General features: G+C 46.0%; 1 protein-coding gene across 3 annotated transcripts in view; it reads right to left on the bottom strand.

Moving 5' to 3' along the window:
• LOC127008556 (macrophage mannose receptor 1-like) overlaps positions 1 to 27869 on the bottom strand; it is a gene marked incomplete at its 3' end in the record, with an annotated part of 61749 nt that overhangs the window by 15243 nt on the left and 18637 nt on the right. For 2 of the 3 annotated variants that reach the window (XM_050880730.1, XM_050880732.1), the window contains 23 exon segments: positions 307 to 413; positions 1492 to 1598; positions 2006 to 2101; positions 3580 to 3734; positions 4569 to 4684; positions 5489 to 5625; positions 5781 to 5894; positions 6322 to 6513; positions 7338 to 7574; positions 8532 to 8690; positions 11910 to 12006; positions 15344 to 15489; positions 17950 to 18105; positions 18708 to 18749; positions 18863 to 18937; positions 19539 to 19691; positions 20657 to 20839; positions 21496 to 21654; positions 22411 to 22515; positions 22666 to 22833; positions 24976 to 25089; positions 26793 to 26930; positions 27672 to 27869. The exon segment at positions 27672 to 27869 is cut by the window's right edge and continues 6 nt beyond it. In XM_050880730.1, the coding sequence (XP_050736687.1) occupies positions 307 to 413; positions 1492 to 1598; positions 2006 to 2101; positions 3580 to 3734; positions 4569 to 4684; positions 5489 to 5625; positions 5781 to 5894; positions 6322 to 6513; positions 7338 to 7574; positions 8532 to 8690; positions 11910 to 12006; positions 15344 to 15489; positions 17950 to 18105; positions 18708 to 18749; positions 18863 to 18937; positions 19539 to 19691; positions 20657 to 20839; positions 21496 to 21654; positions 22411 to 22515; positions 22666 to 22833; positions 24976 to 25089; positions 26793 to 26930; positions 27672 to 27869 (3154 nt within the window). 3 annotated transcript variants of the gene reach the window in all.

Here is a 27869-nt window from a genome sequence, read left to right as displayed (position 1 = left end):
GGAAATAAATATCGACAATAAGAAAACAAACAAAGAAAAGAAAGGGAAATACGTGAATAAAGAACAATTGTTTAAGGAAATGGAGAGCCCAATACTGCCTCTCCAAAGTCTTAATGATCCGTATATTGAAAGGAAATTTAATAATCTGGTAGCACGCGTTTAAAACAAGTAGAGGATGTGATGGGGGACTTAATTAAACGTCTAAATAAAATATGAGTACATGACTGGCAATATGTCGTTATGTTAAGGTGAGTAAGCTATGGTTACAAAAGAAAGTGACCCGCCAGACAGGTAAGCAGTACTCACTTCAGTAACACCTGCTGCTCTATGTCGCTCCCCACGCTGGCCAGGTGCGCCCCGAAGAGCTCACACCTGGCCTCCCCGTCACCCCAGGTGGACGCGTTCTGCATCACCTGTGTCGCGGGAGAAGGGTGACAACGAGGAAATAAATGTGAAGTAAATGTAGAGTAAATGTAAAAGTATGTAAATAAATAGTATAAATAAAATGACGGTAATAAACAGATGCCAATAAATAAATAAAAGGATCAATAACTTGGTAATGGAAAGAAGAAATAATAACAAGAATACGTAAATAAATAACGAGAAAAGGTAAATAAAAAGTCACAAGGGCGAACACACACACACACACACACACACACACACACACACACACACACACACACACACACACACACAGCGTGGTGAGCTCTGCCTCATACAGGCCTCACATACTGCGGCGGCTGAAATCACTAGGTGTTCCCGCCCCTGAACTGGCAACCACTTTCAAGATGTTTATCCAGCCCCAATTTATGAATGCTTCCCCTGCCTGGTCTCCCTGCCTCACCGCCACCCAGCTCGGCCGCCAAGAGGGGGTTCAGAAAAGGGCCGTCAAGATCATCCTTGGCATCTCCTACACCACCTATGACGCCGCCCTCGTTACTCTGCACCTCACCACCCTCGCTACCCAGTACACCACCAGCCTTGAGAAGTTTGGCCTTAAACTGCTCAACAACCCCCGCCACCGCGACTTGCTGCCCCCCGACGCACCACCACCTCGACGAGCCCTACGCAACTCCAACAAGCTAGTTCCCATTAGAGCCCGCACCGACCGTTATAATCACAGCACCGTGCCCACTCTAGTCAAGCTTATTAACCACCATTGATGTTTTACTAGTCATCTTGTTTTACTAGTCATTTATATAATTTTCCTATTAACTATGATTTCCCCCAATTTTATCATTGGGTATGTTTTCTATTGTATTTTATATTTTCTCTTTTATCATATTGCACAAAGCCTTTTACATTAGTGTTCTTTTACAGTTCTATTACTATTTTTACTTTTTAATCTTTGATTCTGATATGTATTTTCAGCCGTTGGCTGCATGTGACAAAGTATAAACCGTTGATTATTATTATTATTATTGTTATTATTATTACACACACACACACACACACACACACACACACACACACACACACACACACACACACCTTGTAGCAGCGTTCCCCCTTGTGCTCCCACCCGTAGCGGCAGTAGAAGGAGGGCGGCTTGGTGGTGGGCGGCGGCGCGGTGGTGTAGCCAACGCGCTCATACTCACCTGAAAAGAGAAACAGTGAAGGAACAAGTGTGTGTGTGTGTGTGTGTGTGTGTGTGTGTGTGTGTGTGTGTGTACGTTAATGTCTGTTCCTGTGTCTTTCAGGTTGTGTGGGCGTCGCCTTTAGCCGTCCCAGGGCCGGCGGGTCGTCGAAGGTGTCCCCCTCTGAAGACACACTCCAAAATAGCTGTGTGGGCAAGTGGCCTGTTGAGTCGTGGTGTCTATGTCCTTTGTCTTGATTAAGAACCAGGCTACAACTACTACTGTAACTACACAATAACAAAAACATTATCACCAACAATACAAAAACAACCAGAGATAACTTCAACAGCAATAATATTAACAAAAACAATAACAACAACAACAACAACAACAACAATTATATTATAAACATAAACAACAACACTTACAGGCGTACTGGAAGGAGTCGGAGCAGGTGCTAACAGCCCACAGGCCGGGGAAGCTCTCGTCCCCGGAGGCTGAGACGCAGGTCCCGTGTGACGAGTCTGCAAAGAAAGCAAAGAAAGACAGATTAACTAACATCTTCATGGCTGGGTGTGACTGTCTGTACTACTGTAATTCATAGATGACGAGGAGACTGTCGTACAAACGTACTGGAAGCTCCGCCTTCCTGACAAGAGTCACTTATTTCAAACTCAAAATCCTACGATTTTTCGCTTTTGTTAATTCCTTTTTGTTGGCTTTCTATATAATACTAACTGACACTAACGGAGAATTTTGATGTATTGAGTGTAGCCATTGTCTCCAAAAAAGAGGTTCATAGAAACTTAGTAGAGAACTAGGGTTGACTCATGTTACTGAAACTGACTCAAAGGAAGGGAGGGCTTGTGATCCGAGCGTTCATACTTCTACGCACTGCAGCTCGAGGTAGAGAGGTCTGTAGTTAACCTGTCCGTGCATTCCTCCTTGGTCTAATTTTTATTTACATTCTCACTGACAGGAATTATTAGGAATATCCCCAAACCGTTCTGTCTCTGTCTTTCCCTCTCTTCCTCCCTTACCCTCCCTCTTCCTTATTCTTTTTCCTAGTTGAACTCTACACACGTCCAATTCACCATTACGCTGATGGGACGCCCTTGCCTTCCCCTTCTTTCTTTTATCTCCTCCCCGTCACCGTTTGTATCATTATAAAAACAAGCCAATGATGACCGCGCGCTCACTGCAAGAAATGTTACATTGTGCATGGGGGTGAGTGAGCGATGCTGGTGCTAGTCTCTCTCTCTCTCTCAACACTATAACAAAGCTTTAATAACTAACTAACCAACTCACTTCTTATGTCCTCCCTTACCCACTCACTCCCACTCGCATTCATTCCCTTACTTCCTTCCTCTCTTCCTTACTCACTCACTTGCATCTATATCTCAATGACTTCCTCCCTTCCTCTCTTCCCTCGTTCATTTGCATCTATGTCTCATTGACTTCCTCCCTTTCTCTTTCACTTACTCATTCCCTCTTCCTCTCTTGCTCACTCCCACACAAACTCATTCCCTCAGGCCCCGTCCACACTGTGCCAACTCTGGGCCAAGACAACGCAGCGACTCAGGGTACAAGAAGTCTTGGTAGTGAAATTAAGATGAGAAAGTGAAGTCTGGAAACGATCGGCGAATGCTGAGTCGACACAGTTTGAAGAGGGCCTAAAAGTCGCTGGGTTGTCGTGGCCCAGATTCGGCACAGTGTGAACGGGACCTTCCTCTCTTTACCATTCATTGACTCTCACTCCCTCTCTTCATTCCTCCTCATCTTACTTACTCATTCCCTCTTCCTCCCATACTCACTCCCATTCGCACTCATTCCCTCACTTTCCTCCTCTCTTTCTCATCCAACTGTGCGTCTCACCATCTCCCTCCCTCCGTCCCTCCCTCCATCGCTGAGTCATTCACTCACGCCCATCCACACATTCATCTCACTACACACTGTCCCTCGCTCCCTCACCCACTCCCACACCTGCGCCTTCCCGCCTCACCTGGCTCGTATCTGTCCCAGAAGGTGTAACCAACGTCTTCCCCCGTGATCCAGGTGTAGGTAACACTGCCGTCCGCCGCTATGCCCGCGGTCATCCCCAGCCAAACTCTGTGTCCGAGCTCCCCGACGAGAGCCGAGAAGTAGGCTGTCTCGTACCTGTGAACGGAAGGAAAGAAGGGGAGGAGAGGAAAGGCAAATGGTGAGAAGGGAAAGATGGTAAAGATTAGGTAAAGGTGAGAAGATAGAAAATAAACTAATAGAAAAGGGGGAAGGAAGAAAGGGACGAGAAGACTGTCTCCAGAAGGAAGAAGGGTAGGAAGGGGAGGAGGGCAGGATGGCTGAGAGGAAAGGCAAATGGTAAGAAGGGAGAGATGGCGAGAAGGGAGATTAGGTAAAGTTAAGATGGGAAGCTGGGAAGGATAACAAGCAGAAAAGGGGCTAGGAAGGAAGGGACGAGAAGACTGTCTCGAACCTGTGAAGAGGAAAAAAAGGAAGGGGAAAGGAAGGGAAGGGAGAGGAAGGAAAAAGAAGGGGAAGGGAAGGGAAGAGAAGGGAAGGGAAAAGAAGGGGAAGGGAGGAGAAGGAAAAAGAAGAGGAAAGGAAGGAGGGGAAAAGGGAAAATAAGGGGAAGGAAAGGGAAGGGAGAGGAAGGAAAAAGAAGGGGAAGGGAAGAGAGGGGAGAGGAAGGGATGGGAGAGGAAGGGAAAAGAAGAGTAAAGGTAGGGAAAGGGAGGGAAGGGAAGGAAGGGAAGAAGAAGGGGAGAGGAAGGGATGGGAGAGGAAGGGATGGGAGAGGAAGGGAAAAGAAGAGTAAAGGTAGGGAAAGGGAAGGAAGGGAAGGAAAGGAAGAAGGGATGGGAGAGGAAGGGATGGAAGAGGAAGGGAAAAGAAGAGTAAAGGTAGGGAAAGGGAGGGAAGGGAAGGAAGGGAAGAAGAAGGGGAGAGGAAGGGAGAGTCGCAACACAGCTCACGCGGCGCCGGACCACTCACTGATTGGCCAGCACGACGAGGTGTTGGCCGCGGCTCTCGCAGTCACTCTTGGCGTTGTCCCACGTGTCGGAGGTGCCGGGGAAGCTGTAGCAGGACGTCTCGTGGTAGGCGTCACCCTGCGCGCACACACACCAGAGGGATAAGAGGATGGGATACGTTAAGGATTCTCTACATGCATCCTACACACACAGGACTACAAGACACAGGCAAGACACACCAAGGAAGTCCCCATACACAGACACACGCACACACACCAGAGGGATAAGAGGATGGGATACGTTAAGGATTCTCTACATGCATCCTACACACACAGGACTACAAGACACAGGCAAGACACACCAAGGAAGTCCCCATACACACACACACACACACACACACACACACACACACACACACACACACACACACACACACGCGAGATACAGAATATAAGACTCTCAACTTGCCTTCTATTATTTTGAGTGAAGGGAATTTCTCTTCGCGCCTTTTCTTTTCTCTCCTTCCATACCTCTCCAGCCTTACTTCTCTCCTCACGTTTTCTTTATCCCTTTAATCCTCAACCTTCTTCTTTCCTTCCCTCCCCTCCCTTTCTTGCTTTGCCTTCTCCTTCCTTTCCCTCTGTATCTCTCCTCCCTCTCTTCTTTTCTTCCTTCCTCTCTCCAAACATCACATCACCTCTCCTCTCTGTCTTTTCACTTTTCCTTCCTCCTTGTCTGTCTTCTCGTTACTCTCCCCCACTTCTCTTTTCTTCTTTTTTTTATATCTCTTCATTCCACTCCCATCTCTCCAATCTTCTCTCTCTTTTTACTCCTTGCCTCTCCTTCCTCCTTTTCTGTCTTCCTCCCCGTGCTCCCCATGTTACTCCAACCCTCCTCTCCCTTTCCTCATCACCTCCATCCCCCCATCCCCCCCCGCCGCACCTTGTCACAGCCATTCGTGTCGGGGTTGATTGGTGTTGCCTCTTGTGGTTTCTTGCAGAAGAAGTCTGAGGCATCGTCACAGTTTATGAACTTCCAATCCGTACCATAATAATCAAAGGAGACGCAGTGTTGCTTTTCTGGTGAAGGTGAAGAGTTGGTTAACGTAAATACGAATCCTAAGATTTACTGAATATTCATCCTTCACTCGGTTAAGATTAAGTAGAGATGCTAACCACTAACAAACACTTCTTATGACTTCTTACCTCGGAAAAGTAAATCATGCCACACTTACCCGCGTAGGAGAAACCGACCATGCTCGTGAAGACGACCTCTGTGCCGTCGTCCCACGTGAACACATCTGTGTGCCCGGTGTCCGAGAGGCCGATGAACGAGTAGTAGAATGAGGCTGGAGGACAAAGGGACAGCATGCGTCAAATGCCACGAATATCAGCAAAAGACAACAGCGAGAGTCATTAATATGAGCAGTGTGATTAGGAAGCGAAGGACACTGTTTGTTTTAACATTTAATTTGCCATACATGCTTTCTCACTGTTGTTTTGGGGTTGTGTTGTCTGTATGGAAATCAAATCTGATTTGATACTCAGTCTATCCTAATCCTCTCCCTGTTGTCTTCTGACCGAATGGAAGTTTCTCTCTTGACCTAGTCACTTGCATCAATTCCGTTCATGTAATCTGGTCATCTCATTTTCTGAGTTATCCAACTTATTTCCTGTACTCTTTCACAGTCTCATTATCTCACAGCCAAGGCTCAAAAATCATTATCATCTCCCAACGTATCCGAGCACAGGTGGCTGTAGCGCCGGATTCCTCACCGTAGGCATAGCTGGAGAGGAAATCGTTTTCTTCGGCCGAGTGGATGGAGGCAATATTGGCTCCCAAGGACTGACAGTACTGCTGGGCCTGGTCGTAGGTCAGCTCGAGGCTGTTGTAGTAATCTTGGTAAGAATGCCAGTAGCAGTAGTCCCCAAAGGAATACCAGCCCTCCTCACAGCCGACTTCATGAGCTGTGGATGTGACGCAGATTTGTCATTAGTAAATGTAAGACTCAAAACGGCCATGGGGTTGCAGTTAAGGCTGAGAGGTCCTAGACGGGGCCAGACAAACTGTACATGTGTTGCTGACTGAAAAGGAGAAGAGAGGAAGAAGACTGAGCAGGGAAGAGAGGAAAGGGAAGAAGGGGAAGGCCAGTTAAGGAGGAAAGTGATAAAGAAAAAGTGAGGAGAAAAGTAAGGCTAGAGATTTGTGAAAGAAAAGAAGAGGGTGAAGGAATGACGAGAACTTTCCTTCACACGAAATTATAGGATGGAAGTTTAGAGTCCTAGTGTGTGTGTGTGTGTGTGTGTGTGTGTGTGTGTGTGTGTGTGTGTGTGTGTGTGTGTGTGTGTGTGTGTGTGTGTGTGTGTGCATTTTTAACATAACTGAGCAACCAAAAGGTCTCCCAGTGGTGAAAAACAGTCGTCCAGTAAGAAACTTTTTAGGGTACTGGGCGACAAGATCTTTATTTTTCAAATAATTTAGTGAACTCTTCAAAGTGTTCATAGTATAAGAATAAAAGAAAATTATCATCACGACCACAGGAGACAAATGTAACAGACGGGACTGAATAAATGAAGTAAGGAAAGACAACAAACTACGAGTAATTAAGAGGTAAAACATTCAAAGGGAAAGAAAAAAATAATAATAAACGAAACAGGAAGAATTACCAATGCATCCCAAATAAGCAAAAACACTCCAGTCCAATAAACTCAAGAAAGCAAATAAGTAAACAAGTAACTCTTTCAGACGATTCAAGTAATTCTTTCAGACGACGTTGAGGCCAAACACTTACTCGGGTACACCTCGCAGCCGTAAGCCCGACTCTCCGAGCAGGCCAGGTTGTTCCACTTCCCAAGGGATTCATCGCCGGGGTAGTCGATCATCTCCGCGCACGTCTCCGTCTCAATATTGTTGGGCTCACCGGGGTTCCAGTTTACATACTCGGTCTGGTTGTCGTCGTCCCACAGCCACGTGCTCCCGTTGTAGTGCAGCCCAATCCAGCAAGAGGCACTGCCATGTTTTAGCTGCTCTGTAAGGGAATGGAAAGTTTGAGTTGTCCGTGAGTTGTCCTTGGAGTCTGTGGCGGCTCATGAAGGGCTGATGCATGTGAGTTCGTTTTCCGTACATTGACACTGTGAGAAAGGCCGAACACAGGGAAGGAACAAAGAGGGACTAATGAATGAATGAACGAAGGAAGGAAGGAAAGAAGGAAAAAAGACAGGAAGGAAGGAAGGAAAAAAGACAGGAAAGAAGGAAGGAAAAAAAGAAAAAGAAAGAAAGAAGGGAATTAATAAATGAATGAATGAAGGAAGGAAGGAAGGGTGAATTAATGGAAGGAAGGAAGGAGAGAAAAATGTAAGGAACAGAGGGAAATAGAGAAGGAAAGGAGGAAGTAGAAGAGGGAAAGGGAGAAAAAAACGTGGACATGTGAATAAACAGTAGGAGAAATAATACATGTAGAAAGATAAATCAAATTAAAAAAAAAAAAAAACATCGAAACACAAACATGACACGAGGCAGAGGAAGGAGGAAGAGCGGAGGAGAGGAAGGAGGAAAGAGGACCAAACAAATAAACAAACAAACAAACAAACAGCGGGAATATGAATGAACAGTGGGTAAAAAATACATGTAGAAAGACAAGTGAAAACAATAAACATCGGAACAAAAACCTAACACGATACAACAACAACAACAACGACAAAAATACATGTAGAGGAAGAAGAGGAAGAAGGAAAGAGGAGAAGAAAGAAACAGTCGACATACAAGAAGACAACAGAATACACACACACACACACACACACACACACACACACACACACACGTAGAATGGGAGCGGTGAGTAGCAGTTTTTTTTTTCTCTGCACTCTTTATGTTGCCCTTGAGCCGTCTCCTTTGCTGTAAAAAAAAATACATCAAATACAAAACACACCGAGAGAAGTAACCACCATCAGAGGCAGCCAACTCCTCGTGACCGTCCACAACCTACCCATGAAGAACTGGTTTTCCTCCGCTGAGTGTATGTTGACCAGGTTGGCGCGCGTGTTCACCAGCTCGCACTTGATCTGACCCTCGCTATTGGTTGCCTCCGAGTCGCTCACGTAGTAACACTTGCCGTCCTTGTACACCCAGGAGTCCGGGCATGTCACTGGGGAAGGTTAAGCAGCGTGTCATTCTGTGATCCAGCTGATCTGCCGTGATGAAGGGCAGCTGATATTTGAATCTTGGAGGTACTGAAGTTCATTATTTCCTCTGATATTTGTTATTGATGAATGCATACGCGTAGATATGTTTGTAAAGCCGGGTAGTATATTGTCTTGGAGGCAAAACACATTGAAAGATATGGCACATTATATCGTTTCTTTTTTTTTGTGTGTGTAAGGCTTGTATTTGTCGTATTCGTAGATACTCGTATACCTACAAGTGAAGTCAGTCGTACATTAATAATATTTTTCTCTACATCTTATTTTTGATGACCCCCCCCCCCCCCCCGTCATCATCTCGACACTGCCACATCTCTCTTACATAAACAGTTATACAGTTACCGTCATCGCTCATCATCTGTACAGTATCACACCCCATCTCTAAAGAAATACTCGTACCTACACCATCATCATCATCATCATCATCATCTCTACAGTGCCATACCTCATCTCTAAAGAAACTCATACGTATACCCTCACTATTATTATCATCATCATCATCATCATCTATACAGTACCATTCCCCATCCCTTCATACTAAAGAAACGTTATATATACAACCTCACTATCATCATCATCATCATAATCATCATCATCATCTCTACAGTACCACATCTTTATAGAAATAGACATGCATCCACCCTCACTATTATCATCATTATCTCCATAGTACCACATCACCGTTTTTATAAGAGCCATACCTATAGTCCTACACCACCACCACCACCACCGCCATTTCTATTTCTGCACGGTCACAATCTTTATAAAATAGTCACCCCTTCACCACTACAATCCCTTCCCCCCACCCCGCCACCTATCAAATGTACAGTTTTTATAAGAGCCATACCTATAGTCCTACACCACCACCACCACCACCGCCATTTCTATTTTTGCACGGTCACAATCTTTATAAAATAGTTACCCCTTCATCACTACAATCCCCTTCCCCCCACCCCGCCACCTATCAAATGTTCACAGTGCCACATCACCCCGTTGAGAATGTCACCGCCACACCACCACCTTCACAACACAATCACATCAACACATCGTCACATCAGCAGCATCATACTAATTATGAACTTTACATTTCTGCCCGAAATCGTGCCAAATCTATTCTCCGACTAACCAAAAATTCTTTCATTAATAGAAAATGTCAAAACCTTGCTTTCTCTAACTCTTCCCGTGACTTCTGGCATCTAGCCAAAAACATCTCCTCCAACTTCACTTCTTCATCTTTCCCTCCACTCCTCAGTCCTGACGGCAACACTGCCGTCTCATCTATCTCTACGGCTGAACTCTTCACTCAAACTTTTCTAAAACTCCACTCTGGACGATTCTGGGCATATTCCTCCTCATCCCCCTCTGACTCCTTTATGCCTGTTATAAAGATTCTTCAAAATGATGTTTTCTATGCCCTCTGGCCTCAATCCTCAGAAGGCTTATGGTATTGATGTATTGCATCCTTTTGTCCTTATAAACTGTGCCTCAGTTCTGTCTCCCTTACTGGTCAAACTCTTTCGCCTCTGCCTGTCAACATCTACCTTTCCTTCTTGCTGGAAGTATGCCTTCACACAGCCTGTACCTAAGAAGGGTGACCGCTCCAATCCTCAAACTACCGTCCTATTGCTTTACTATCTTGTCTATCTAAATCTTTTGTATCAATCCTTAACCGTAAGAATCAAAAGCACCTTTCCACGTCTGACCGTCTATATGATCGCCAGTAAGGGTTCCGCAAGGGCGTTCTACTGGTGATCTCCTAACTTCTTAACTGACTCTTGGTCATCCTCTCTTAGCCGTTTCGGTGAAACATTTGCTATTGCTCTGGACATATCAAAAGCTTTTGATATTGTCTGTCACAAATCTTTGCTTTCTAAACTACCCTCCTACGGTTTCTAACCTAATCTCTGTACATTTATCTCAAGTTTCCTTTCTGACCGTTCTATTTCTGCCGTGGTAGACGGTCACTGTTCTTCCTAAATCTATTAACAGTGGTGTCCCACAGGTTCTGTCCTATCTCACTCTTTTCTGTTGTTCATTGATGATCTTCTTTCCAAAACGAACTGTCCTATCCATTCCTACGCCGATGATTCCACTCTGCATTATTCAACTTCTTTTAATAGAAGACCCACCCTTCAGGAACTTAACGACTCAAGGCTGGAGGCTGCAGAACGCTTAGCCTCAGACCTTACTATTATTTCCGATTGGGGCAAGAAGAACCTGGTGTCCTTCAACGCCTCAAAAACACAGTTTCTCCACCTATCCACTCGACACAATCTTCCAAACAACTATCACCTATTCTTTGACAACACCCAGCTATCACCTTCCTCAACACTAAACATCCTCGGTCTATCCTTAACTCAAAATCTCAACTGGAAACTTCATATCTCATCTCTTACTAAATCAGCTTCCTCGAGGCTGGGCGTTCTGTACCGTCTCCAGTTCTTCTCCCTGCACAGTTGCTGTCCATATACAGGGGCCTTGTCCGCCCTCGTATGGAGTATGCATCTCATGTGTGGGGCTCCCTCACATAGCTCTTCTGGACAGAGTGGAGGCAAAGGCTCTTCGTCTCATCAGCTCTCCTCCTCATACTGATAGTCTTCTACCTCTTAAATTCCGCCGCAATGTTGCCTCTCTTTCTATCTTCTATCGATATTTCCACGCTGACTGCTCTTCTGAACTTGCTAACTGCATGCCTCCCCCGCTCCCGCGGCCCCGCTGCACTCGACTTTCTACTCATGCTCATCCCTATACTGTCCAAACCCCTTATGCAAGAGTTAACCAGCATCTTCACTCTTTCATCCCTCACGCTGGTAAACTCTGGAACAATCTTCCTTCATCTGTATTTCCTCCTGCCTACGACTTGAACTCTTTCAAGAGGAGGGTATCAGGACACCTCTCCTCCCGAAACTGACTTATCTTTCGGCCACCTCTTTGGATTCTTTTTAGGAGCAGCGAGTAGCGGGCTTTTTTTTTATTTATTAATGTTTACTTTTTTGTGCCCTTGAGCTGTCTCCTTTGCTGTAAAAAAAAAAAAAAAAATACTGTACTGTACTCTTTTTGCTGGAATAGTGCTTAGCGGGGTTTTTGGTTTCTTCTTGTTGCCCTTCGGCTGCTTCCATTGCGGCACAAAAAAGGACAAGAACAAGCTGAGGAGCCCAACTTACCGACGCTCGTCTTGCACACGTAGTGGTTAGGGTTTCCGCAGGCATTGTCGTTCCACCTGCCAGGGCCCCCATAGTACCAGTTGTCATTTATGTCAATCTGAGAAGAATGAAGTGATGTAATTCGTTAAGGTGACGATGCATGCACAGGAAATAAATAAATATCCAATAAGCGTGAGAATGAAATAATGTAGACAACGTTCACCAATCAGAGAGAAGAATGTGTAGAATAATCTAAGACCATTGATTGTTTACAGCGATGTACTAGATAGAAAGGATTATCAGTAACATATCACTGACTTTGTTTATACAGGTGCAAACTGATGTTTTTCTAGTGGTAGGCTACCTTCCCCAAGACTCATCTTCCTCCTTACTATAATAATAATAATAATAATAATAATAATAATAATAATAATAATAATAATAATAATAATATATATATATATATATATATATATATATATATATATATATATATATATATATATATATATATATATATATATATATATATATATATATATATATATATATATATATATAAACAGGACAAGTAAGCGAACGAGATCAACCGGGATACATATACGCTTAAATAATTGAGAGTTTATAATTATATATGCGTGTGCACGGCACGCTTATGCACAATCTACACGTACAGAAGGCCCAGCCACTGCCGCCGCATAGATCCACATACATACGCCGAGCTCTGTCTGACGGAGGTGATGATGGAGTTCCCAGATTGTTCCACTTTACTCCCCACACTGTATGCGGCGTAGCGTCGCAGCACAGACAGACACTGGCAGACTGCTCATCCCGTGCCCGGTGAAGGCCAGGGATGAGCTAGTCCATCTAGGAAGCCCCAGAAGCAACTTGAGGATGTCTTTATGACAGACCCTAAGACGGTTCATGGAGGCAGCGTTATACCGCGACCACAGCGAGTTGCAGTAGAGAGAGTAGCAGTGGCTCCTGAATAACTCCAACTTCACCTCCGTGCTGCAGAAGAACTTCCTCAGCAGCGTGTTGCCGATGACTGTGAACTTGGTGGTCTGCTTCTTGATGTCATCATCATCGGTCTGTTCCCTGTTGATGACATGGACCAGGTATGTGAATCTATCCACAAATGTAAGTGCACCCCCACTTAGTCACGCTGATGTCTGGTAGTCCACCCTGGAGTGTGGCGGCGGCACTACCATGCACTCTGTCTTGGTGGTGTTGTAGACAATATCGTGCGTGGCAGCATACGCCTGACACTCCAATAAGGTCCTGCAGAGCCTCCACTGTGGGCGCCATCAGTACTATGTCATCAGCATAACTCAGCGAGTTGATGCACCTATCATGTAAGTAGCAGCCTGTGCCTGTGTCACGCAGAGCGGTAGTGAGATCATCTGTGTATGTAGACGTCGTATACAGGTAGGGAGACAGGATACCCCCCTGGTGAATACCATTGGCTGTCTTAAATGGCAGCGAAGTGGAAGCCCCCCATTTTACAGCAAATTCCTGGGTAGTGTACCAGTACATTAGGAGCTTGACAATGCACCCAGGAGTTCCCCCTACAAGCAGTTTATTAAACAGCTTCCAATAGTTCACTTTGTCAACGGCCTTGCTGGCGTCAAGGAAGCAAAGGTAGACAAGTGAGCCCCTGGAAGTGTAGTACTCAATGATAATCTTAAACGTCCACACACACACATCTCAGTGCCGTGCCCTTTCTTGTAACTAAACTGATCGTCCAGCGTGTTCAGGTGGGCCTCTAGGCGGTGCAGCACTGCCTTCTCAATCACTTTTGCCATGGCGGTCGCAATGGCAATGGGCCTATTGTTCTTAGAGAGAGCAGGGTTTTTAACCTTGCTCTTTAGCAAGGGAACTATTTGCACTGCCAAGACCTGAGAGGGTATGTATTGATGGCAGATGCAGGCATTGATAAAGAGGCAGAGCCAAGAGACCAGGCTGGGAGGTGCATACCTAAAGGCGCCAGAGGGAAGCCCATCTACGCCCAGCGCCTCGCTGTTGGAGAGCGTCCGCAGTATCTCCCTCAGCTGACTGTGGTCGACACTGTGAAAGCCCTCCAGCGTCAACCGGAGGGCCCTCTCACTCTCCACGTCTGCCACACAGTTCAGGGTACCCTCGAAGTGGTCACCCCACATGGTGACAATGTCCTCCTCCCCCACGGCCTGATCCACACGTAAAGGGGAGCGTGTGAGATTCCGGGGACAGGGCTCGTAGGCCGCGCCAGAAGCCGGCTGCGTCACCACCAGCCAGCTGGGCAGCCAGCGCCTGAGCTCGGAGCTCCTCCTCATGAGCAGTGCACCACCGGAGGCAGAGCTTAAATCTGGCCCTGGTGCGCCTCATACTCCCTGCCAGAGGGCCCGAGCGTGGACTGCCGCCGGCCCTCCACTCCAGGAAGGACTCCCTGGCAACACCGTGGGCTTCCCGCACCACCTCATTCTAGCCAGGAATCTGCCTCCATCTCCTCCTGGACGTACCGAATACTCTATCACCAGCACGCACCATGCACCCCACCAACGACTGATGCAGCCTATCGATGGCGTCATGATGCCCGCTGAGAATACTAGTACGCTGGAAGCAGCATAACCTGACAAGATCAATGGCAATGTCTTTAAGCAACTCTGTCACCACCCGACCATACTCCGCTCTTTTCCTTGTGTCCTGAAAATCCCACTTAACCCTTGCCACCCTATCCTGCCTGACCTGTGTCAAGGCAGGAAGCCCATTAATTTTTAGCCCAAATGAGACGAAATTGGTCTGAGGAGACACTGTCGTATAGAACCGTGCACCCATCCAACGCACTGTGCAGACATGGTGATAGCACTACATGGTCAAGCCAGGTGCTAGAGAGGCACCCCATGTTGACGTGAGTGTAGCTCGTTGGGGGAGCGTCCTCACATCGGCCACCACCATGTCCCGGTCCTCACACATGTGTTGTAGGTCACTGAAGAAGGTGGTGCCAGGAGCAGCATTGAAGTCCCCCAACACACAAACATGTTGCTCCTGGGCACTGTCCACCAACGAGGCAAGTGTCCCTAAACACATGGCTTGGTCGTCCCTGTTCTCCCTGATGTTGGTAGGAAGAAACACATTCACCAGGAGGAGGGAGAGCCTGTCATCCTTGTAAGTAATGCCCAGGACCTGGGGGTTCCTGAGCACCACTCACCCGGATGTGCTTACTGAGGCTCTTATGCCACAGAAAGGTGAGCCCCCCTTAAGGTCTCCCCCTCCTCAGGACCTGAGTGTCGTCCACGGCTCAAGGCCATCTAGATGGTCTTGGGCCTTAGCTATGGAAAAAGTTGTGAATAACGACAGAAGGGACAGACCAACGGCTCGATAAGAAAAGAGACGCCAAGAGAGATTAACAAATAAGAAGGAGGAAATATGTGCCTATGCAATTATTTGTGTTGTGCCTAAGCTACCCAAAGACTCACCTCCCCACAGTGCTCCCCACCAGCGGCGTTGTTGGGCTCCCCTTCGCCCCAGTTGTCCCAGTAAAACGTGGAGCCGTCAACCCAGTGCCAGTTGTCGCCATTGTCGTCATCTCGAAGGCCAATCCAGCCTATGCCTGATAACCTCTCTGCGGAAGAGTAAAGGACGGCGGCCATGCATCACTGGGAGGTGGTGGAGGATAGATGGAGGAAGACAGGAAGACAGGGATGGAAGAACTGAGGTATGGAAGAGGGAACGCTGGAAATGATGATGGGGACGTAAGGAAGGGATGGAGAGGACTAGAGCCACGCATCAATGGTGGTTTGTGGAGAAGAGAAAGGATGGGAGAAAGGATTAATTAACGGGTTTGAGGAATTCAGAGAAGAGAATGGGAGGGAGGGATGATAGAGGAAGATGAGGGGGAGGTTAGAAGAGGAGAGGGAGAGTAGGGAGGAGGAAAGGAGGGAAGATTAAGACAATGTAGAGAGAATGGAGAAAGAAAACAAAGAGAGAGAAAGGAAGGTAAGGAGGACAAGAAGAAAAAGCTAGGAAAAGGAGAGCAGAATGAGGGGAAGACATTCAGGAGAAGAGGACAGATAGAGAGATGTGATGTGAGGGGGTAAGAAAGATAAGTAAAGAGGAAAAGAAAAGATAAGAAAATCAGGCAAGCAATGGAAGAGGGTTGGCAGTAGTTGATGACACAGTAAAAAAGCAACAAAAAGGCAAGAGGTGACATAGTTTGAAAAGTAGTACATAGAAGAAAGAAAGAAAATCTCAGTGATACGTACAAGAGGTGACTGAAAGGATGGATGAGTTCTGAAAGACAGTAGAGATTTAATGAAGGATAGGAAAGAAACAAAAACGGTAAGAAACTAACAGGGAGTAAAGAATGGGATAAGTGATGATAAATAGGATAGGAGGAAAAATAACTATGAGAATGGGAGAGAGAAGGAGTCAGAGGCCATGGATGTGAGGAGAAGGTAGAGACAAGGAAGGGAAAAGGAAATGGACAACAAGAAGGAAATTGATATAAGAAAGAGACCTCAGAAAGATGATGGCTGATTAAGAAGAGGAAAGAAAGAGTGCAAGGAACTCAATAGGCAAGAGGAAACAAAGGAATAAATGGCAAGTGGTGAGGAGAGGGGCAAGGAAGGAGCATATGAGAGAAAATAATAAAGTGATGAAGTAGTAGCGATGCAGGAAGTATCAATTAATCAATCAATGGGGGCATACGCCGGGGGGCGCGTCGCCTCGCCCACCCTACGACGCCAAGGGTCCCTCCGGGCGAGTCTCCATGCAGGCTTTCTTCCCACCCCCAGTACTTCCCGGCAGGATCTATCGACTTGCTCAAGCCACGAACTCCGTGGGCGTCCCCTTGGCCTCCTCCACTCAGGATTGTCTCTTACAGAGACAACCCGATGAGCAGGATCAGCTTCCGGAAAACGTGCCACGTGCCCGTATAGCCGGAGTTGGCGTTGACAGGTAATATATGTCGAATCAGTCTCACGGAGTAGTCGCGGGTTTGACACAAAGTCATTCCAGCGATATTCCATGATTCTGCGTAGACACTTTTTACCAAAGGCATCAATCCGCCTCTCCAAGCCCCCATTTAGTGTCCATGTCTCACAACCATAGAGTACGATAGGGAGTACAAGGGACTTGAAGATTCGGATCTTTGTCCTTCTGCACAGGTATCAACAACGCCATATGCTCGTGTTGAGCGAGTCCATAACACTGTGGGCGAGACCAATCCGCCGTAAGATTTCCTGGCCAGACTCACCGTTGTTATGAACTACGCTACCAAGATACGTGAAACTTTCTGAGATCTCAACGTCCTCGCCACACGCATGAACAGACTGTACTATTTCATCCAGCAAGCCTCCAAACACCTGTACCTTGGTCTTGGCCCAGGAGACCTGGAGTCCCAAAGGCTTCGTCTCCTCGTGCAGTGCCTCGAGAGCCATCACCAAGACCTCCAGCGACTCCGCCAGGATTACTGCATCATCAGCAAAAACAAGGTCAGTGACCCTGGTATTGCCAATGGATGCTCCGCAATGACTCTGATCCACAATTCTGCCCAGTACCCAGTCCATACAAGTGTTGAAAAGCGATGGGGCAAGGACACAGCCCTGCCCCACTCCTGCATTCACGGGAAAGAAGCTGGACAAGCCTGACTGCTCGCCATAGGGCAGGGACGCAGGGCCCCTGGGGGGACTACTCCTCCGGCTACCCAAAGAAAAAAAGGTGAACAGAAGAGAGAGAAAAGCGGGGAAAGACAGCTCGGGGGAGGTTGAGGGCGCTGCATTCCTCATTCAAATAGACCTGCCCCTACCCTGGTTATTTGGTTGCCACCCAGCGTATTGAAATGTTTAGCGTACTTGTTGCTAACCATTTCGGCTTGTCACTTAGTGTAGCATTTCCACTGAAGAAACACTACATCTGGGTAAAAAAAAACAAAAAAAAAAAAAACAGAAAATACATTATAACAATTTAAAGTATGGGATCGAAAATCTCTCTCTCTCTCTCTCTCTCTCTCTCTCTCTCTCTCTCTCTCTCTCTCTCTCTCTCTTTCACACACACACACACACACACACACACACACACTCACCAGTCACAAAGTCATTCTCGTCCTGGTTGGTGAGGGAGGCCAGGGTGCTGCCCAGCATGCTGGTACATGTGGTCTCGGCCGTGAACCAGTCAGCCGTGTCGATGGAAAAGTAGTAACAGAAGTTGTCGAAGTACTCCCACCCGCTGGGGCATCGGGCTGCGTAGGGAAAGGGGAGGCGTGTTGATGACGGGGAGGATGTGAACCTAAAGGGTTGTTTTTTTCTATTCTTGCGCCATCATTCGGTTAGTTTCGTGGTCTGTCCCGATAATTGTATCGGCTTGAGATACTCACCTAAGAATATTCCCGTACAATCTGGTGGCAGTATAAATCAGATTCTAAGATATTTTGACAACGGACAGTTAGACAGACAGACAGACAGTCATATAGAGACACATAATATATAGAAAGAGAAAGAGAGAGACGGGCAACAACGAAAACGTTAAGGTCCCCCGCAGGGCGGCAGTGGCGAAGCTATGTGTCTTCAGTGGGGATTGGGGGCACTTGGGGGGTACAGCTGAGTGTGGGGGGCACCAGGTGGGTGGAGTTCAGGGGCATTCTGATGCCACAAAGAAGGTAACTAGAGTATACTCAAAGATCAGATCAGTGGTGGGTATTAGGGATGGCAAGTGGAGGGTCCAGGGGGCATCAGATTCTCATGAGTGGTCACGTGTCCCCCGTAGCTACGCCACTGCAAGGCGTGCCAAGGCGCAATCATTCACAGTCAAACAACAGTAACAATAAAAGCTCAGCACACTCACTTGTGGGAGGAGGTGGAGGCTGAGGACCGACATAATTTCTCCCTGAAAAAAAAGTAATCATTAGAGATGTCTCTGGTCGAATGGTCAGACTCAGCTCAAACTCAGATGTCAAACTCTCACGCAAACGCACTTACAAAAAAATCTCACTCGCTTACCTTTCTTTTCGCAGATAAAGGGGAGTCGATCACCGCAATAGAAATCATTCCACTTTCCATTTGACGAGTACATCTCTGTGCGGGGGTAATGCATGAAGAGCGGAGTTAGGGCATGGACGAATAACTGAGTAAATGGACAGATGAATAAGTAAATCAACAAACAAATAAACAAACATAAACAACCAATCAAAATAGGTCAAGTTAAGAAACAAGCGAACAAAATAGTTCATCAAAACATTTGATAGACTGTGTTTTTATTGGCGCACGCTGATGTTTTTGTAGTGGCGACTTCCTCAAGCCTTACCCTCCTCCTTCCCTAGGTACTGCAGAAGGATTGGTGGCTAGGAAACTAAAGATCCGGAATGTGAATGTCTGTAAGCATTCGTTCATACAAATACAAACATATATACAAATAAACAAACAAATATAGATCACGGTAAGCAATAAACGAACAAATACTTTAATAGGTAAATAAAATGCATATATTTATTTAGATTTAGGAAACAAAAGATATAAAAACGTGAAGAGGAAAGAATGAACAAAAGTCAGGAGCAGTCATAGATGTAAAATAAAATGAGATAAAATAAAATACGAAAATAAGACAATAACAGATTAATGTCAAAACTGGAGAACAGGACACACACACACACACACACACACACCCCTCCACACGCACCCACGCACTCCTCGCTCCAGTAGTTGTTGGGCTCGCCGTCGTGGAAGTTGTAGTAAGCGATGGGTGTGCCGTCCGTCCAGTAGTTGGAGTAATAGTTGTTCACCATACCGATCCACACGGCGATCTGGCTGAGGTGCTCACCCGCCACCAGTTCTGAGGAGAGTAAGAAAAACAATATGAAGCTTTTCCTTGTCGCTGCATTGGGTGAGTCACATACAAAAATCAAGGTTGACGATCAATACCTTAATGACCTTAGAGCCGCAGATTACAAAGCCTCATTATAAGTGATTTGATTTTGAGAGAAAAAAAATCACGGGAATGATCAAGGAACCCAATACAGAGACTAAATTAGGTCTGAGTTTGCTTTCGACTTTATGTGTAATCCATGCTTTCGTGGATATACAATCATAATAATAACGACAATGATGATAGTGATGATAATAATAATAATAATAATAATAATAATAATAATGATAATAATAATAATAATAATAATAATAATAATAATAATAATAATAATAATAATAATAATAATAATAATAATAATAATAATAATAATAATAATAATAATAATAATAATAATTATAATTATAATTATAATAATAATAATAATAATAATAATAATAATAATAATAATAATAATAATAATAATGATAATGATAATAAAAATAATTTTATTAATAATAATGATACTGATACTGATAATAAAAATTAAAAAAATAAAAATGATAATGATAATGATAATGATGATAATAATAATAATAATAATAATAATAATAATAATAATAATAATAATAATAATAATAATAATAATAATAATAATAATAATAATAATAATAATAATAATAATAATAATAATAATAATAAAATCATCATGATCATGATCATGATCATGATAATAATGATGATGATGATGATGATGATGATGATGATGATGATGATAATAATGATAATAATGATAATAATGATAATAATGATAATAATAATAATAATAATAATAATAATAATAATAATAATAATAATAATAATAATAATAATAATAATAATAATAATAATAAATATGGTAATAATAATAATAATAAACAGAAATACTAATAGATAAGTGTCCCCCTACTCACGGTAAACAAACATCTGTTCCTGCACAGAGTATATGGACACCAGGTCTGGCCGGGACTGCCCCTCGGAGTAGTAGAGTTCTTTGCAGTGGAGCTGGGCGTCCAGGAAGCTCAATTCCTGGACTTCAACGCGGTAACACTCGCCAGTCTCTGGGTTCTCGGTCCAGTCATAGCCGCACGCTGACGCTGGGGTGGGGGGGGGTGGGGGGGTGGGGTATTGCGTTACTCAAAGCGAAGAGAAAGAAAACCTCGCACGTTGATAATCAGACAAAAGGAAGAACCAAGTATTACAACATCAAAGACTGCAAATGAGATACTATGACACACGTTAACATTTTTCTAACAAGAATTCTGGATATCTGCTGAGGGAATAGGTTCTAAGGACTTTGAGGACTGTGAAACGGCGAACAAAAGGTGGTGAATGCGATCCATAAGACGAAACATTCTTGACTTTGTATAATAGGTCAATATGAAATAGAAATGGGAGGCGAAGAAAGTATACTTCATCCCGGTAGCTAAGGTTGTAACAAATATTTGAGCTCAATGGCTGTCTCTCCAAAGCCTGTGCAGGTAGGCGGCGACACTGTAACCTGGCCCTTGGCGTGAAGGAGATGGCAATGGGATACTTCTCACTTGTGTCTTTAAAGGGCTCTGAAGTGAATACTACGACGTTATATTCAAGTAATTCTAATAATTTCATGTGAATATATCGCGGAGAAGACTATTTTTCACCGTGCTACAGAGGGAAAAAATGCAGCACCCGTTCACACACACACACACACACACACACACACACACACACACACACACACACACACACACACACACACACACACACATACTGTCAGGTATCCCGGTGGTGGTGCTGACAGTGCCGATAGGCGAGTCAGCAGCGGGCATCTTGCAGGCGTATGTTTTCAGGTCGGAGCAAGGCACGTCGTTCCACGTGCAGGTGTTCACGTACATCTCGACGCAGCTCTCATCGTCCCCGTTTGGCTCACCTGAAGAAGGGTGGGAATTGGGACGAAGGCAGTGATGAAGCAACGGATGTGGGAGGGGAGCAGGAGTGGAGAATGGAGTGTGTTGGGGGAGAGGGGGCAAAGAATTGTTTGTGTGTGTGTGTGTTGGTGTGTGTGTGTGTGTGTGTGTGTGTGTGTGTGTGTGTGTGTGTGTGTGTGTGTGTGTTTATTTACAAAGTTGTAGTAGCATACAAGATTTTAGTTACTCTCGTGCTAAGAGTGTCTGTGAGGGCGGGGGCGAGGGTTATGTTTTGTAATGTTTCATATTTTATGTCTATTCTTACTAACTTATGTATTCAGGCCGAGGTAGGAGACGGCCATGCTTTGCCTGCGAACTGACTCATGATATAGACTGAACGGGGAAGGAAAGGGTCAGGTCATATTTGCCAAGTCAGTGTATAATGTCTGTGATCAGCTACCTCTCTCTCTGCCCACCTCACATTTTCCTTACCCTGATCTAAACGAGTAACTCCGAACCTCCACCACTCTTTCTACTTCCCAAATCTTCATTACTACTGTAGTTTGTGTATACTGATCAATCTTTTTGCCTTACCGACCCTATGGTATGTGCGTTAACTGGCATGACTAACACATATCCTTCCATCTACATGAACATTCTTACAGCTAAAGTCTGTGCCTTTCACCCCATCGCCATTCACTTGAGCCTCCGTACCCATGGCTTTAAACACACTTACTGCCGCGTGTGTCCCACTAAATGCGTATCAGTTACCGTCTCACCTGATTCCCAGTTGGTGATTTTCACAGCTCGACCGTCGGTCCACTTCCACTCGTCCACCTGGTTCCTGTCACTAAGGCCGATCCAACCCCTAGCCAGCTGCCGGTCTGAGAGGGAAGAACGAGAGGGCGAAAAGCGCAATTATTAATCGCCAAGGACACGATGTACGTAACTATATAACAAATAAGTATAAACATTACAAGAACACAATCCTGGAGCGTGTGAAAAGCATCGTACGCGCACACAAACTAACGTACCGCACACAGCGTCCAGTTCTGCCCACGTGAGGAGGGAGACGAGGTGGGCGGTCTGGTGTCTCTTCTGGCAGTCTGCCTCGGCGGACGTCCACGTCTTCTCCTCCGTGCTGAAGAAGTAACAGTGATCCTCCACCTGCACCCAATCCCCTTCAAGACAGTACCGCTCATCTGGGGGAGGGAAGAAGGGGGAATAGAGGGGGGGGGGTAGGGGGTCCGAAGAAGTAACAGTGATCCTCCACCTTCACCCAATCCCCTTCAAGACAGTACCGCTCATCTGGGGGAGGGAAGAAGGGGGAATAGAGGGGTACTGAAGAAGTAACAGTGATCCTCTACCTTCACCCACTTCCCTTCAGGACAGAACCGGTCAGCTGGGGGAGGGAAGAAGGGGGAATAGAGGGAAGTGGGGTAGGGGGTCCGAAGAAGTAACAGTGATCCTCCACCTTCAGCCAATCCCCTTCAAGACAGTACCGGTCAGCTGGGGGAGGGAAGAAGGGGGAATAGATGGGGGGGGGGGTAGGGGGTCCGAAGAAGTAACAGTAATCCTCCACCTGCACCCAATCCCATACAGGACAGTACCGCTCATCTGGGGGAGGGAAGAAGGGGGAATAGATGGGGGGGGGGTAAGGGGTCCGAAGAAGTAACAGTAATCCTCCAGCAGCAGCCACTTCCCTTCAGGACAGTACCGGTCGTCTGGGGGAGGGAAGAAGGGGGAATAGAGGGCTGTGGGGTAGGGGGTCCGAAGAAGTAACAGTGATCCTCCAGCTGCAGCCAATCCCCTTCAGGACAGTACCGGTCGTCTGGGGGAGGGAAGAAGGGGGAATAGAGGGGGGGGGGGTAAGGGGTCCGAAGAAGTAACAGTAATCCTCCAGCAGCAGCCACTTCCCTTCAGGACAGTACCGCTCATCTGGGGGAGGGAAGAAGGGGGAATAGAGGGGGGCGGGAGGGGGTCCGAAGAAGTAACAGTGATCCTCCAGCAGCAGCCACTTCCCTTCAGGACAGTACCGCTCATCTGGGGGAGGGAAGAAGGGGGAATAGAGGGGGGGGGTAGGGGGTCCGAAGAAGTAACAGTAATCCTCCAGCAGCAGCCACTTCCCTTCAGGACAGTACCGCTCATCTGGGGGAGGGAAGAAGGGGGAATAGAGGGGGGGGGGTAGGGGGTCCGAAGAAGTAACAGTAATCCTCCAGCAGCAGCCACTTCCCTTCAGGACAGTACCGGTCGTCTGGGGGAGGGAAGAAGGGGGAATAGAGGGGGGGGGTAGGGGGTCCGAAGAAGTAACAATGATCCTCCTGCTGCACCCAATCCCCTTCAGGACAGTACCGGTCAGCTGGGAGAGGGAAGAAGGGGGAACAGAGGGGTACTGAAGAAGTAGCGATGATCCTCCAACTCCAGATATCCCCTTCATTACATTACCGCTCATCTGGGGAAGGGAAGAAAGGTGGAACAGAGGAGTAGGGTAGGGGGCCTGAAGAAGTAACAATGATCCTCTTGTAGCAGCCATCCCCCGTCAGGACAATGCCGCTCATCTGGGGAGGGAAGGAGGTAGAGGGGTGGGTTGGAGGGCCTGAAGAAGTAACAATGATCCTCTTGTAGCAGCCATCCCCCGTCAGGACAATGCCGCTCATCTTGGGGGGTGAAGAAGGGGAGATAAAGGAACATAACAACATATCGTCAGGAGTATGCAAGAGGCCGGTAAGCCTGTGCAAGGTAGCTCCTGTGAACCTAGCCTCACCTAACATCACTGTTCATGAATTTATCTAATACATTTTTTAATGTGACCATCATATTGGCACTCACAACAAGACTGCCAAGCCCGTTCCACTTCTTCACCACTCTGTTAGTAACCAATTTTTGCCTGTCCTTTTTTATTCTGAATTTATCCACTTTAAACCCAAAACTACGTGTCGTACCCGGTTCTCTTACCATCAGAGCCTCATTAATATCCCCCTTTTTAAAGCCCTTTATCCATTCATAAACTCCGATCAAGTCTTCTCGCATCCTTCGCCTTTCTAGAAAACGCACGTTTAATTATTTAAGTCTTTCCTCATACGGCAAGTTTCTTAACCCGTGAATCATCTTTGGCATTCTCCTCTGTACCGATTCTAACATTTTGACATCCATTCTATAGTAAGGTGACCAGAACTAAGCCGCATAATCAAGATGAGGATGAGGATGACTTCGGCGCTTCTGTTGCTTACGCTCCTTCAAAAGAATCCCAGTACCATATTGGTTCGATTTCTAGGGGTGCCGTAGAGGACCAAAAAATTAAGACTACGAAGAGGAGGAGAAAGAGTAACTTGAGAGTTACTTACTGCTTGGAGGGACAAGGGTGAGCTCGGCCCCCACCTCTGCCTCACATGCGTAGTGTTTCGGCACGGTGCAGTCAGTGGGCACCCACGAGGAGAGCAGGGAGACGCCATCGTTGTCTGTAGGGGAGGGAGGAGGAGGAGTTTGGAATGTCAGAGGAAAACTGTAGCTTCTTGATGGACATAAATTAAGCTAGTTAATCCATTTACCTGTGTCTATCTGTCTGTCCGCCTACCTATTTATTTAGTTCTTTCTACAGCAGTATTTATGCAGCCGAGTGGTCAGCGTGCGGGCGTGGTGAGAACGTGGATCAAGGTTCGAGCAAGAAAAGTATAGAGAACGTGAAGAACCAAATTTTGAAATGAGCTTTTTTATTAGGACCTCTCGGATGTTTTTTGTGTTATAAACTACTGCAATAAAATAAAATAAGATGTGGATTTTTTTTTGTTATATACCCAATGAAGCAATTGTCGGTGAATAAAAAATATAAATAGAAATGTTCACGGCATCTCATCCTGGACGACGATTGGCTGGCGTCTCGATAAGCTCCTCCCCTCCTCGAGTTTAATTCTGTGTTGTGCGCCTGCCGACACACACCTCACACTCTCACCCTGTTTCTGACCCCAACATTCATGTTCCTGAGAAAATTCTGCATCACACTAGCATAAAGTTGTAACAATAATGTAAAAATACACATACGAATATCAGAGTTAAGTGAACTAAGGAGTACAACTTTTCTCGCACTTATTTCCCTTCAACTCCTTAGTACTTAGCTGGTATTCGTCGCATCACTTTTTTAACCCCAGATCCTAACTCTGGAAGCTTTTCTGCTTCTGATGGTGTGTGGTACGTCCCGAGGTAAAAATATGCATAGGATCAAAATCGCCTCCGAACATAAGCCGCGACGTGACGGCGTTCATTCGCCTCGGCCTTGGGTCTGTGCGTGAGCGGCGAGTCTGTCTTGAGTAAACAAATGCCGAGGCGAATGAACGCAGCGTCACGGCTCAGCTTATGTTCGGAGGCAATTTTGACCCTATGTATATTTTTACCTCGGGAAGTGCCGTACACCATCAGAAGCAGAAAAGCATGCAGATGTAGGATCTGGGCTTATAAAAGTGATGCGACGAAAACCAACTGAGTACTAAGGAGTTGAAGGGAAATAAGTGCAAGAAAATGTGTACTCCATAGTTCACTTAACTTTGATTTTCGTATGTGTAATTTTACAATATTGTTACAATTTTAAGCTAGTGTGATGCAGAATTTCCTCAGGAAGATGATGGAAGTCTCAGTTTTTTCGTAAAAAAATGAATGTTGAAGTCAGGAAACAGGGTGAGAGTGAGGTGTGTGAAGTCGTCGGCTTGGGCAGACAACGAGGATGGGGCGGGGCCAAACGTGAAGGCTATAAGAGTTGTCAACGAGTGATTTCCTCCCGCCTGTATGACGATACCTTCTCTATACTTGCCTTGGGTTCGAGTCCCACCGAAACACGTTGATTTTTCAAACCATCGCCGAGTGGCGGCAGATTACCCACATGCTGTCCAGATCTTCAATCATCTCAAACTTCAGCGACTTTGATCAAGAGGAGCACCGGGGGGGCAGCATGGGCCAAGCAAGAGTCATATATCACGGCAGCCACAATAAATAAAATTCGCCTGCGCCACTAACGGGCTGGGGTCGTCGAGGAGACCGCTCAAGAAAGCCTAGCAGCGCTACGGGCAGCACCTAAAACAAATCTCTCTCTCTCTCTCTCTCTCTCTCTCTCTCTCTCTCTCTCTCTCTCTCTCTCTCTCTCTCTCTCTCTCTCTCTCTCTCTCTCTCTCACCTGGAGTTTCCTGCAGGTACACGCACTGCTGAGCTTCGTTACTGATGGCGTTGGCCTCGTTCTCGCTCGTCATGTGTGTGTAGTTCTTGCTGCTCATCGTTGTGCCGTCCGTCCAGAAGAGCCCATCGCCAGGGATACCTGGGGAACACGGAGAAACACGTGTAAATGTGCCGCACATCAACCCGAGCATCAGTGAATTCTGCCAAGAGGAACACCGGAGGGCAGCACAAGCCGAGCACCAAGATAAGGGTCAGCGTCAGTATAAAAGATATTCGCCCGCGCCACCACCGAACTAGAGGAGACCATTATAGTGACCATAGACTGCCAGCGCGATGGGCTCTCCCCGCTCAAATATATATATATATATATATATATATATATATATATATATATATATATATATATATATATATATATATATATATATATATATATATATATATATATATATATATATATATACACGAATACAAAGACGTGATTTCGTTTCATAACTAATTATCTCGAAATTACTTTTAGCTTTACTTCATAATATAATTTCACAGTTGCTGGTAATACAACTGTCTCCAAACCTCTATTCATGAAACCCATCATATCACGCTCGTAATATGACCATTGATATACGAATATTATTTTATCCTCTCAGCATTTTCTTTCATAATTGCAGTATAGTCAACAACCTCTTTATAACAGCAGTGTATGTATCTCCAAGGCCGTCCATCCTTCAACAGTTTCCCTCGGCATCACAAGAGGCAGGGCAGCACAATACTCACTATAGCAACAGTTTCCCTCGGCATCACAAGAGGCAGGGCAGCACAATACTCACTATAGCAACAGTTTCCCTCGGCATCACAAGAGGCAGGGCAGCACAATACTCACTATAGAGGCCGATCCACAGCGTGTCCTCCTCCGGCATGTGTGTCCGGAAAAAGGTGTCCTCGGCGTCAGTGTCCAGCACAACCATCTTTGCTTTCACAGACTCACAGATGTCCTTGGCGACATCCCAGCCCACCGCGTCTGTGGCCTCCGTGTTGAAATAGTAACACGACCCCTCGAACTCCTCCCACCCCGGCAGAC

Source organism: Eriocheir sinensis, chromosome 38, assembly GCF_024679095.1.
Source record: "Eriocheir sinensis breed Jianghai 21 chromosome 38, ASM2467909v1, whole genome shotgun sequence".
In the NCBI taxonomy this organism is placed as follows: domain Eukaryota; kingdom Metazoa; phylum Arthropoda; class Malacostraca; order Decapoda; family Varunidae; genus Eriocheir; species Eriocheir sinensis.
Note: the sequence above shows the minus strand (reverse complement) of the source record. Positions and strands in the feature narration are given on the sequence as shown.